The 14567-nt window shown below is 33.0% G+C and overlaps 1 protein-coding gene across 3 annotated transcripts in view; it reads left to right on the forward strand.

Annotated features, from left to right (window-relative positions):
- Positions 1-6407: 6407 nt before the first annotated feature.
- LOC110020410 (pre-rRNA-processing protein ESF2) overlaps positions 6408-14567 on the forward strand; it is a 16230-nt gene continuing 8070 nt past the window's right edge. Inside the window, exons 1-6 of one of the 3 annotated variants that reach the window (XM_020718612.1) lie at positions 6408-6706; positions 6804-7142; positions 11052-11115; positions 11467-11534; positions 12845-12934; positions 13272-13402. In XM_020718612.1, coding sequence (XP_020574271.1) covers positions 6914-7142; positions 11052-11115; positions 11467-11534; positions 12845-12934; positions 13272-13402 — 582 coding nt within the window. In that variant the 5' untranslated portion in view covers positions 6408-6706; positions 6804-6913. Of the gene's footprint in view, positions 7143-11051; positions 11116-11466; positions 11535-12844; positions 12935-13271; positions 13403-14567 lie in introns of all 3 variants that reach the window. The other 2 variants (XM_020718535.1, XM_020718686.1) reach the window with 2 other exon arrangements.

Raw genomic sequence — 14567 nt, forward strand, 5'->3', positions numbered from 1 at the left:
TCTCTCTCTCTATATGATTTTTCTCTCTCCCTCTGCTTTTGAAAATCAAATTCTAATATTGAACGGACAGATGGATCGGTAGATGTCATCGGACGGTCAACAGCCAGAGATAATCGTGTGGCCTAAATTCATAGGCGCCGTGATGGGAGGACTACGGCCGTCGGATCAGGCATAGTGGGGACTTGCTTCTTCCTCTCAATTACTGAAGTGGAAAATAGAAATATATAACCGGGAGAATTAATGTGGGGCCCAATTTGTTTGGACGTCGTGATTTTGAAATATGAATTTACATATTGTCGAATAAATAAGTTGATTTTATGTCATTTTATTTATCTTATAAGACAATATATGAAAATAACTCACGGTTATTTATTAATGTATGTTGATAAAATGATTCTTTAATGATGAAATTCAAAGATAATTTACCTTTCATTTCATTAAGTGATCATTGAAAAATTAGTGTATATGTTTTGGAATTCTAATGTAAATAGGAAGATTTGCATAAATGTCAGTCAACTCTTACGTGTTTGTAAATCTCATTATCGGTCTTCAATTTTATGAATCTCAAGGAAATTCAACAATCCATAATATAAAAAGATACAATAAGAAGAGCTTACTGACAAAGGACCAAACGACCCACTTACTTGACTAGATGCAATCCTTTTAACTAGGGTTGAATGTCAACTAAGTGTAAACCTTCCAGAGCAAGGATGAACTTTCTTGCGGTTCTTCGTTGGAGGTTAATAATATGCAATAACATAGCCTGCAAGGATCACAAATGACCCCCTAGTATATAAATAATTCATCTATGAGTTTACGATGATTCGTCTTATACCGATAACCTAATCTCGTTGTACTGAAGGAAGCTTCTCGTACAAGGATCAATGGTTGATGGTGAGTTTAGCTCAGCTGATCCGCAATAGTTGGCCGACCAAACTCAGTCCTGCTAACCCAAAGTCAAATAAGATCAATTGACCAAGCAAGTCTTGTCCAACCAAAGCCTACCATGCTCAACCGATCAAGTCGGTGTAGCCAAGTAATAGGACCGTGCATGTAAAATACATATGATATCATATAATGCCCTCATTAAATTTGGGGCAAACATGTAACTTCTCATATCGTGTCCTTACATCTACATCGAGAGGATTATTTTAAGAGAAAATGCTAATCGATAAGAAAAATTATTGTTCATTGTTATACATCTCTCTCTCTCTCTCTCTCTCTCTCATATATTACGCTCTAACTCCTGAGTTATGATTCACAGAAAATCAAAATTCAATATATGTATAGATTTATGTCATCTTGTCTACTCATTAAAATGTGTACTAAATTTTTAAAGTTGAAATAATTATCTTTTCTTAACTTTTTAATGTGATATGAAAGATTTGTGTGGTATAAATATAAAAGAAAAGTTTAATTAACCAAGATGTAAATATATAAAACTTTTGTGGTACATGTCTAAATATCCTTTATAGAAATTAATGGTTTTGAAATCCTAGCACTAATTGTCTCTCTTTTTTCCCTTTGGCTTTTTTTTTCTAAAGACTAGATGTGTTTTGCAATTTTCAAATTGCAAATATTTAGAATTTTTATATTGTTGGCTTAAAGTGGCAAAAGATAGATGTTTGTATAAATACTTGGGTTATTTTAGCCAAGGTAAATGTGTAAATGTGTTGTTCGAAAGCACTAACACATGAGCCAACCATTCTAAAATGTTAATCCTATGATCAAATGCATAAAAAGATATGCGAATATTAACAATTCCAACCCGATAATTTCGCTAATAAAATTTTCTAAATTGTTTTGCTGAGTACAGAATCAGGTCAGCCATTTCACCCGAACTTTAGCATGTTGATCCAGTACAATCAACTAGCCTCATCATCCCTTGCTTGGTTTATATTATTTGCCTCATGAGTCATACGTTTTAACATTTTAGATTTCAATGATAGCGAATGTGCATGTGCATGATTTTGATGATTGCATTGTAAATAGTTCAAGTAGAACATCAAGCTCAGTTCAATCAACCATTTTAATCAATCATATTAGAAATTAAATTGATTATTTTGGTATGATGCACTGATTTTGCATAAATTGATAGATAAAATTATTCAAACTAAAAAATACATGCAAATTTATTTTATAATTTTTCTCCATGTTTTATTTAACTTCTTTGAATACCAAATTAATTTTCCTTTCAATTAATTAAATCATTATATTAATTGATTTTGGATTATTAGTTTAACAAGTGAATTAATTCATGCATTATACATATGCATATTAAGTTAGCTTCATTAGCTATATGCATTCATGATACATAATCGCGGTCTATTAATTAATCAGTTACTTAATTACATAATCATCTAATTACTTGGATTATCTTTTTAAAATATTTTAATTTGGGTTTTCTCTCCCCTGAATAATCCATAATGATTCTACCATGAAAATCTTTTACATGGCCAAAATTTGCATGCTCTTATTTGTTTGATTTGATCTTGAGTATGTAATAAATTTATGTCATGTGAATTTTCTCAATTGTGCATGTAAGTTCAAATTCATTTTTTAATATTTTTTTCTAATATATTCTTCATGATAACTTGTCAAATATTGCAGAGTTAATTATATACATACATTTATATATATATAATATATATATATATCTTTTAAAATTCAAATTTAGATTATCTTAAATTCAAAATTTTTTTCATATATTTATAATTAAGTTCCATAAATACTTTCCTTAAAAAATGTTGTATTTTATAAAAGGTTTGCTCTCCCCTCATACATAACTAATCAATTTGGCATAGTTTTACTTATTTACCAAAATTAATTTCATACTTTATGATTCTCCTTCCAATTTTTAATTGAAATATGGAAGTCTTACATAAACTTGCTCACTAATCCTATGATCCAATTTTAGCATGATTTGGTTGCCCCTACTATGGAGTTATTTGACTTAATTTATATCATTAAATGTGTTGAATATACATTTCATTTTTTTTTTGGATTACCTATCTTCCCCAATATTTTTCTTTTTTATTTTATATTTTTTTGTGATGAGCTTGTGTTAATTCATTGTTGAAGAGTGTAGTTTTAATTGTAATACTTGTCATTGCAAGAAAGAAAGAAATGTGTTTTTATTGCGAGGGGTCCTTAACTACACAATGAAAAGTAGTTTGCATGTTCATGGTTGAATGAAATCCTAGTCAAAAGTTTGGTTGATCGTGGATGTAGGTTTGAGGTTTGTTGAACCAGATAAAAATCTTATGCCCAAATGTCATTTTTTTTGTTCATGCACTTGTTGTGATTAGTCATGCATATTGTTTTAACATGTTCACATAACAAGTTTTCTACATAATAAAATTAATTAAGTTTAATTTAAGATATTTTAAGACTCGCCCAACTGAACAATTATGGTTCGTGATGTTTGTGTTCGGCTCGTTAATTAACTTATCGAACAAAATTAACGAGCCGAACATGAGCTTCTTAATGAGCCGAACACGAGCCGTTTTGACAGCCCTACTTCTAAGAGTAAATATTGTTGCCTCTGGTACTACAAGTCAAATGAACAACAAAAGTTTATATATTAGTATTTACTTGAAGCAAGCTAAGCAATTGGGACAATAATTAATGATGATGTATAACAGTACACATCAAGATTTCCTTTGATGATATTGAAGTAATCAATTCTTCCAAAATTCAACATTTGTTGTGCAATAATAGTTGGAACGAAGATTAGTATTTATGTGCATTGACAACCTAAACCTGGCTCAAATTATGTTTATATGTGCATATATTGTTTTCCTGATGAAATCAACTTCACATTTATGACTTTTTTGATTAGCTAAACACTCTTGTATGCTCACCCCGCGATAAAATGAAAGCGTGTTGTGCTCAAGAAGTTCATACAACTAACATGAAACCATAAATATGATTATTCAATAAAACATATAAGATAAATAGCATCTTGTGGTGCAATTTAGTAAATGATGATACAAATTACAACAATCAATGTATTAATGAAAACATAAAAAAGATGATCATAATATAAAATGATATGCAAGCATCTACATATTTATATGAATTATTTGCCTGAGAATAATCATTTATTCATACAATATTTATGTTGGATAAATAAAATTTATTAAGTTTTCTTCGAGCGTTGTGCTTCTTGAGACGACTATTTTTTCTCTTTTTTTAAACTCGAAGCTGTCAACTTGTTTAATTTTGACTGCAGTTCCTCTCTCCATAAAAACCTGCTTTCGTCAATCATTAAATTAATCAAAAAAAATAGAAGGGGAGAATATAAAATAAACTTTGACAAAAACAAAAAGAAAGGGAATGGGGTGAATTTTTTTTTTTAAAGATGGTTTTCGTGAGATAGATCAATACCATATACCAAAAAAAATCAAACCAAACAACATTAAAAGTTTATCCGCGAAGAAGGGCAATATAAATCCCTCACATATATAACCAAATAACAAAAGTTATTATGTATTCTTTTATGGGGTAAAGATCAACTCTCAAAGGAATATGCTCATTCAGTTAATTACATGTCGAGGAGTACTAGAAAAAGCTTTCGATTATAGAAGTATTGCTTATATTTCGATGTCTAGTGAAATGGAGTGCTAAGAAATCAGTGTCATCATTTCAATAGGGTTATACCAAAACTTGAAATAAAAATTGGGTTATAAGGGAGAGGGTGAATCACAGTATCTCAAGTGGACAATAACCTATCAACAAAAATGTGTATATAAAATATTATCAATGAAATTATCAAAGGAGTCAAATGACTACAAAATGGATATATCGATAAATATGTAGGAAATTCATAGATAGGTGGAGAAAAGTGTGATCAAAACTTCATAGATTCTTCATCCAAAACAACTAAAATCTTATGTCTACTTGTTTCGCGGAGGCAGTCGACCCGACATAATTAGAAACCTAATGTGGATGAAATGCGTGAGATTTTCCCTAACAAAAATAAATGTTTTATTACATATTCATGACAGCGTTACACTCGAGGAATGCTTTTTTTGTGTTTTATAGATTTTAAGGGATTAAGCCACTCAGGAGAACAAAATATACAAATTGGGGAGCAAAAAATGGAAAAGAGGGAATTCTAGCCCGGTGGTGTTGCGTCGGAAACCGACCCACCAAAGGCTAATTCAAAAAAAAGAAATTCTATCCTACACTGCCATTGACACGCTCCTGCATTTCTATGCTGCATGCTTGTGACACTATCTAGAGGGGCTAGCGTGCCTGATATTTTGATAACTTTCTTGTAGGATCGATAGGCGGACTCATAATACATGGATCGACAAGTATCCTAGCATGATTAACCGATTTGCATAACCATAAATTTGAACAAGTTTTTATTGTCGCTATCATGGAAATGAGTACAAATTTTTTGACTTCATGAGAATTTTAGTTGACATACTTAGAGTTTATGTATGAATTATAACTTATTTATTTGTTAATTTGTATTTTCGTTGTTATTCAGCTGTGTTATTGTTTATAAAAAAAATGTTTGCATCTTTATTTTTGTTTCTACGATTCCATTTTTTATATTCAGTCGTTGAGTTACCCCTTTATTTTTTCATTTTTTTTTAATCTCAGCTTTAGAATTTGGACTCTCTTTGCATACTTTTTATTGCTCGTGTATAAGTGATTTATGTGAACATTGACCACTTGAAACCAACATATGAACTTAGGCCTCAACTTATTTTAAGGATTCAAACAAATTAGTTTGGGGGAACACACATCGAAGACTCATATCTCAACTTGGCTAGTTTTTTAGAAATCCATGTCATCTTGAATTTTAATAATATCTCCAAGGGTGTCGCTCGATTAAAACTATTCACTTTCTCAATTAAGAATAAAACCAAGATGTGATTATACTAGCATCATGATTTATCACCCACCAAATAACAAGAGATTCTCAAATAATTTAAAATTTTTAATTAATCAAAAAAGAATTATTTATCATGATATTATATTAATTAATTATTTTTTTGCACAATTATCCAATATATACTAATTAAAGGTAATTTTTGTTAAATAAATCAAATTATTGAAAATTAATATAGAGACCCCTAACCCTTTTTTTTTTTCTTCCCCGGCACTACCCGCGTCCACCTCCCAAAAACCTCTCCCATTTGGCCGGAAACCCTCACCTCCTTCTCCTCCCCCCCATACAGTCGCGCTAAGAGCCACAACGACGGGATTGAAGCGTGGGCCGGAAACCCTCACCTCCTTCTCCTCCCCCCCATACAGTCGCGCTAAGAGCCACAACGACGGGATTGAGGCGTGCACACCTCCTTCTCCTCCTCTTTTTTTTTCTTCCCCGGCACTACCCGCGTCCACCTCCCAAAAACCTCTCCCATTTGGCCGGAAACCCTCACCTCCTTCAAAGACCACCGAAACTCCCATATTTCTCCTCTCTACCTGAAACCGCTGAGCAAGGTACGTGTGGTGTTTCTCCCCCTTGATCCCGATTCCTCTTCGCCTCCTTTCTCTTCGCTCGCGTGGTCCAAGCTGTTGCCGAAAGAGAAGCCAGGAAGCCGAGTCGCCGACGAAGGTAGCCCTTAAAGCGAAAAAAATTGGTTTACTCCGACTGGAGACGCCGGAAGCTGCGAAAATACACGACCAAAGAACGCGGTACCCTTCCGTTGCTCGAAGTTTCTGCGCGCCAGCTGCGACATCTCTAGTATTCAACCACCACTGTCACTTGTTTAGATTTCGCAAAATCGATCCCCTACTTTCTCTTTCCCATCTTCTGCACTATCCTCTGTTCTTTGCGACAGTTTAACCATCTCGCCGGCGTGGCCTATTTCGTCAACGAGAACGAAATAGTTCAATTACTATTCGCGGAGATCTTTTGTGGAAATACCACGATATCCCATCATAAACCAGCATGGGAGAAACTAGCTATTGTAGCTCTGAAGATGTAATCGAATCAAACGAGCACGGTGAGGACATTCATGTCAGGAAGAAGAAAAGATCACGAAAAGATCTTATTAGTTCGACAGAGAAGCGCGGTATCTGCTACTTCAGTCGGGTTCCACCCCACATGGATCCGGCTAGCCTTCGCCAAATCCTCTCTAAGTATGGAGATTTACAGAGGATATATCTCGTTCCCCAAGGTAACATGCTATTTTTTAAAAAAAATTCCTTAATATTCCTTGATCCGCATATTAATTTAAGAATTTTGATATTTTGTTCAACTATTATTTTTTCTCATGGATTAAACATGTTCATCTCAATTTGTGTTAGTTTCTGGAAAGAGGTGCAAACACTTTGTTTAGAGCTGCTTGGTCACAAGCACTAAAAGTATATTGTCTTTAATTTCCTGAATTTGAACTTTCTCATTGTCGGATTAAATGCAAATGAAAAGGTAAAGGTTTGAGTGACCTGTAATACTAAAAACCTCTATTTTCCATCTTATTGCATGAAATTTATTTAGAATCATTGCTAACTGGATTTTTCGATGCCATTCTTTGCCCATGTTCAAGTGAAGTGAGACGCACATTTTGTAGCATCCTCTATGAAGCACGGGCACAAACGCATGGACACATACTTCACATGACATGATGCGACGACACGACATAATTGTAAAAGCAGGACACGATACAACATAGAATTTTTTTTTATATTTAATAATTTATTAATATAAATATATATTTTAATATTTTATGAATATGAAAACCGGTTCACTGTTCAAATTTACATTTTCTCACGTTTGACAGCAAATTGAATTTGATATTCGAAATTAATTGCTCTTAATTTCTTTTACGATTTGCTGCAGAAGAGAAAATGAAATAATTAATGAACTTCATTAATTATTTGATTAATTTCTTAATAGGCCTAATGACATGATGAAATAAATAAATAGACATGTTAGCTCCTCTTGTTATCTCTTTCGGGATTTGGTTTCCCAGACTTTCTCTTCGGCATTGGTAGTTTTCAAGGTTCTTCTTCTGGTGTGCTTCGATTTGAAGCTCTCAAGTAGAGAGAGAGACAGAGGGAGAGGATGAGATGAGAGAGAAAAAGTACTTTCTTATAATCGTCGAGGTCATCGACGGGTGTAATTTCTCAAGCTAATAAAATCTTCTGCAGCTCCGTGGACACAGACAATTTGCCAAATCACGTAAATCTGTGTGTTTCACTGTTTTCTGTTTTGTAGACAATTTACCGAACCACGTAAATCTGTGTGTTTCACGGTTTTCTGTTTTGCGAATTTTTCTCGATCTGATTTTTCGCTTTTTGGCCGTCATTTTTCACAACAATAAAAATATCACAAAACAAAATATGCAAACATTAATGAAACTTTATAGTGATAAATTTGAATTACAGGAACTATTAAATCTTATTTGTTAAATCTTTGGTGTAGCCAAATATCCCCTAAAAGTGAAAATCCTATAGTAATTAAAGGAATCCTTCTAGATTAAAATCACAAACCTTCATCACGCTTGGTTCAATATTCAGATAGGTGGGAACCTAGGAACTCTAGGCTGGATCGTCGACGATGAGATTGCTTCTGTTAGAGCCGCTTGATGACCTCACCGTTGGCTTCAATAGATGGCAACTAAGGATTGTTCGAGAATGTTGGAGAGCTACTGAGGACTGCTCAAGAACGCTATGGCTTCAATTTTGAGTTGTTGCTTGATTTTCTTTTTTGACACAAGGCTAAGACAAGCTCACGTTTAAGTTCCCATGTTCCGCTTCCTTGCTCGATGCAATGTCAAATGCCAAGAAGTCTCTAATGTGTTTTTTGGTGTGTCAGATACGTATCTACCCGTATCGAACCCATGCTCGTGTTCGACACGTGTCAGAACTCCTTTTTCGTGGTGCCCGTGCTTCCTAGATCATGCATGTTTTGGTATAATTAAATATTTTCATTCTTGTTATCATATTTGCTGTCATCTCTTTTGTTGGATATTTAGCATTTGTCTCCCAGTCATCTTAACAAGATTTAGCACTAGATCTTTAAGCTCTTGCACCTATGATTTACTGAGAATGTTTTCTATGCATTTCCCTGTTCCTAAATCTTGATGCTTTTTTCATATCAAGCCATCAAATTTTCAGATTAAAAAAATAGTTCATATCCAGTTTCTTGAATCATGAACTTCCATCTCTTCAATCATGGCAAGGTGCTTCTCATTTTCTTCCCCTTAACATGAGTTGATTGGTTAAGCAACACTCTTGCTTGCATGGTGTGCGAGATCCTTTGTTCTTGCTTCATCGTGCCTCAACTTGTTAGAGCATTTTGGTGAGTTCTCGAGTCCGTTAAGATTAAAAATCAAGGAGTTCAACCAGATGGTTTTGCCACAATATTTGAAAACATGATAAATTTGCATAACTTTTAGTTTAAGGTCTTATGATTCCCTTGCTATTAGCTAAAGCTTATGAGTTTTTATGTGATTATTATCTAAAATGGCTTTTGCAACTTAGGGTGCTATGGCTAATGGTCCATGCCCTAAAAGGGTTTAAAAATTGCTACAATGTATCGTACTTTTAATCTCACAAAATATTTATTTTTAGGTGATTTTACATACATAGCACTTTGAATATGAGTATTTATATCAATATATGTTTCGCACTCAAAACCCTATATTTACTATTATAAAACCTAAATTGTTACAGGACAACAAAAGTAACAGCTTGTTATCCTGTTTATCATTTCTTCACTTTGTCGCTAGTTTCTTTCCATTTTCAATAGCCCTCACTTTGCCTTCGTCTCATCCCTCTTGCTTCCTCAAATTTTCTCAGTCATTGGTGACACCCTTTAATGAGCTTAGATAGGCTTCTTCGCAAAATATTTATTTAATGTCTTTTGATCGGGATTGATTATGTAATCAACATAGATAATATTGGCGTGGAGGTAGCACTCCACGGTTCAGTTATATGTACCATCTTCTTAGAGTCGAGTTATGTCCTTCTCTGCATTTATCTTCTTGAAATGTCATAGATATGTAAATGGAAATAATGTGTTATCTCATTTATCATTCCTTTAGCTTTAGAACAATTGATTCAGTTAGAATTATTCAATTAAGCTTTATGATTAATTATTATATTTTATTTTATAAATTGGGATACAACTGCTTTGGCGTTAACCTTAACAATCTGCTCTTTTTAATCTGATCGTTAAATAGAATCACAATGAAAAGTTAGCTCTTAATTGATTTATTGTCTATCCTAGGCTTAAATGAAAAGTTTTCATGGAGAGTGTTAGTTTTGTTCTATTAATAAAAATTTAGGTGTTGTGATAGTAAATATAACAACAGCAACAACAACAAAGCCTTAATCCCACTACGTGAGGTCGGCTACATGAATCTTTTTTCTCCACTGCGTCCTATTTTTACACAAAGATCAAAATGATTCATGTCATGATTTTTTCGACAAGTTTTACGCTGGCTGTCAACTACCTAACGCAACCCTCCATTTTTCGCATCCGGGCTTGGGATCGGCAACGACAGTGTTAAATATAACCTTGAGTGTAAAATATATAAAACCATATATATTTTAAATGCCATGGATGTAAACTCCCATTGTTTTTATAGCTCCACAAACCCCATTGTTTTTATTGCTCCAGAATTATCCAAGAGTTTTTTGGTCGAAGTTGCAAATTTGGAAATTCTTTCTAGGAGATGGCATGGATTGCGAAGACTATGGGATTTTTAAATTTACCTACTTTTGTGTGGGTTTGCTTTATGTTTTAAGCACAATTTACCTACTCTTTCTATTAATTGGCGTGTTCACCTCATTAGAATTAAATATGAGTCTGCTCCCATTTCTGCTTTGAGCTTTTGCTTGGATGTTTTCTTTTTAATTGAGCTGCTTTTAAATAATGAACAATTTGAGCTTCAGGAAGGAAGGGAAGAGGATGACTAAGTTTCACATAAATTTGTGCAATTTTTGGTTGTGTACTTTTCATCAATCACTTAATGACATGAAATATCATTCCCAGAATACCGTTTTGATTATTGTTTGATATTGTTTTTACTATATTTTTTTCTATTGTATATTATTAATTGATTTAGCTTATATTGTAGATCATGCTGGCCAAGTACAACGAAAGCAAGTTCGTGGATTTCGAGGAAAACAATTCTCAGAAGGGTAATTAGTTCAAAATTTCTCTTTCTCTGGCTCAGATATATTTTTTGTAACGTTTTGATTTGTTGAACAGTGTTTTCTTATAAGCATATCCATTGTACATGTTAGCTTATACTTCCTCTGAAATGTAAAAGTTTTACTGGAAGAGATTTGTTTAATTTATTTGTCTACCGAGATACTAAATTAATGAAATTTGTAGTTAGTGTAGAAATTTGGGCAGAAGCTTGCAAATGAACTCAATAAATGGCATTTATTGAAATTCTTTTAAATATATTAAGTTTTGAACTGACCTTATTCTAGTTATTTACTGTTTGTGGAGCAACATGTTTAAATATTTGATCTCTTGTATTTTAGGTGGGTCGAGTTTACTGATAAAAGGATTGCCAAAAGAGTTGCTAGAATGCTAAATGGTGAACAAATTGGTATGTATTCTCATATCGTACTATTATACTTTTGATGGTTCTAAGAGAAAAAGTAAAAGGTTTTCTTATATTTATTTTTTCTTTTTTTTTTTTTTTGAAATTTCCATATTTTATATGATTTGAAATTTATAGTGTCCTGTTTCTACGAATTCACAGTAGGCAATATGTTATATGTTCCTCCTGTAAGAAGCTAATTAGGATTTTTGGCATTTTGAACCTTTATACTATCCAATCCTGTTTAAAGAAATTATTCGCTGATGCTTTTTAATGTTCTCAGTTTGGTTCTCATGCTGCACTTTTCTTCTGTTAGAAAGATATGCATGTAATGGATATATTTATCTTGATATATTAGGAAAATAAACTTCAGGTTATGGCGAGGAACGCAATCATAAATTGAATCATTTCGAGAAATTTACTTCAAAGAAGCTTTACCTAGGTTAATATTTTATAGTAAAGGATATGTTTTATCTTTTTTTGTTTTCTTTTTCTTGGACCCATCAAATTGCATATATAAAGTTGCCACCCGTAACTCTTGCATGTGGAATAGTTGTTTGTTGAAAAATATTAAGTGCATTTTTTTCTTTATTTCTTATTTGAGTTTTTGCTCTTTGATTCACTGCTAGAGAGAGTGATAAATTTAAATTTATTGCTAGATGAAATTAATTAATACTTTTTTGGCATGAGATGAAGGTGCCAGTTGATGCTTAGAGATTGATATTTATTTTACGCTGGTTATTATCTGTACTATTTATGTTATTAGCTGCTTCACCTATTTAAAAGACTAAGTTTATCTGCTAATATTTTCATTATTGAGCTGTTTTATGCATTTTCTTTTTGAAAGTTTTGCATAGATACCACTCAATTTCTATGTATTTATATATATAACAGCTAAGCTTCTATTTTTAACTCTATGCCACCTTATCTATGCATGAAAATGTGTATTTAACTTTTAAAAAAAATAGAAATTGTGGTATTTTTAATGCGATATAAGAATTGGGTGTTATAAATGTGAAGAGTAAAATTTTGGTGTGAGACATGTAAATACATAAAAATGGGTGATATGTATGTAAATGCATCTTTCTTTTTTCATTTTCGTATAGAAAATTTTTCTTCTAATTTTATGGGTTTCTTCATTCAGTTGGTTTTTTTTTAGATTCATTTTCTCTTTAATATAAGCACATGAAATGATGTTGTGTTGGACTCTTCTAAATTTCCAATGAAGTTGCTTGAGCACTTTGTTTTCTGAATAGACGGATCAATTCAGTTTAACTAAATATATTTGAGTTATTGTATATTTTTTGCCAAGTTAGGTGGGCGGCGGAGATCAACATTTTATTATGATATTTGGAATATCAAGTACTTGAGTAAATTTAAGTGGGAGGATTTGACTAATGAAATAGGTAAGCCAGCGTTTTGAAAAGGTAGCTGCACCTGTACAACATTCTATTGACAGTTAAGGAGCATTTACATATGTACCATCCAATTCCTATGTGTTTACATATCTAACACCTAAACTTTACATTTTACATTAATAATGCCTAAATTATTCACATTGCATAAAAAATACTACTATTTTAACTTTTAAACAGTGAAATGCACCTTTTCATGCGTACGTAAAGTGTCCTGTATGTAAAAATTCAAGTTTAGATGGTGGATATGTAAATACATAGGAATTGAGTGCGATGTTTGTAAGCCTTCCTACAGTTAAATGACTGACTCGAGATTTAAATAATGTAGCGAATAAAAACCGTGCTCGAGAGCAAAAATTAGCCATGGAGATTTCTGCGGCCAAGAGGGAACGCGATTTCTATTTGTCAAAAGTTGATCAATCCCGGGCTTTGAATTCCATTAAGGAGCGCGTGAAAAAGGTATGTATGTGAAGGTCACTTGATGTCTCAGGCATAAGGTATCACAGTTTCATTGTATTTTTTTTTTGGGCATTTAATTACATAGCACACAATACGAATGTATTTTCATATCTCACAGCTGAACTTTAATATTTACACAAATAGCACTCCAATATTTTATACCACATAAAAATAATAGTATTACAACTTCTTAAAAGTGAAATACACATTTTAATGCATTGATTTAAAGCATTGAAGTGATATGTAGGTAAATATGAAAGTTTTGGTGTGAGATATGTAAATACATAAGAATTATGTGCTACATTTGTAAATCTCTATATGTATGTATATATTTGCATATATGTAGATATCTATATATGTATCACCCCTATATATGTGTGTGTGTATATATATATATATATATAGAGTGCGCGAGCCCTGACTCATTGGTAACGGCCTTGGTGTAAGACCCGCGGGTCGAGGGTTCGAATCCCAGCCCTTTCGAGAGGATTCAAATAGCACACAGATTGGAATGGGGGTCTGCCCCTCGGTCAGTTCAACCTATAGGGGTTGATCGGCGGTCTCCGACCGTTGTCGATCAACTTTATACACACACACACATATATATAGATAGTGTGTGTGTGTGTGTGGGCACGTATATTTTTGTGCGCATATATGTGGATACATGTGTGTATATGCATGTATATGGTAGATTGCTTTTTTATGGCGTTTTTTTTCTTCTTTTATATGGTCAGCTTATGAAGAATAACTTAAAATTAAATATCGCTATAGTTTACTTGTAAATAGGCCTATTTCTTGCTTCAGAATTCAATCTCTATATTATTTTCTTTATTACAAATGCTGGTTCCCCACTGGTATCAAACAGCCGCCAGAATTCCTCTGTTACCCTAAAAACTTGTTGTCATTGTTTTGTGCTTGCCTTTTGCAATCACCAATTACCTCGGCCGTGCTGTCACCGCTTTAGAAGAACTGGGGGAGGAATCTACTTGTGAGTTCACTTGAAGATATGACCTTCTTTATGCAGCTAGACAATTATGCATACTTGATGTGGGCTTGTTCTTCTAAAGAGATTGGACAGTTGGGATGGAAAGACTTTTTATAACTTGCAATGTCAAGTCCATTGGCCAAAGTTGCAACATGATGTGGGCAATTTTGTGAAAGAGTG

Source organism: Phalaenopsis equestris, unplaced genomic scaffold, assembly GCF_001263595.1.
Source record: "Phalaenopsis equestris unplaced genomic scaffold, ASM126359v1 Scaffold000001, whole genome shotgun sequence".
Classification (NCBI taxonomy): domain Eukaryota; kingdom Viridiplantae; phylum Streptophyta; class Magnoliopsida; order Asparagales; family Orchidaceae; genus Phalaenopsis; species Phalaenopsis equestris.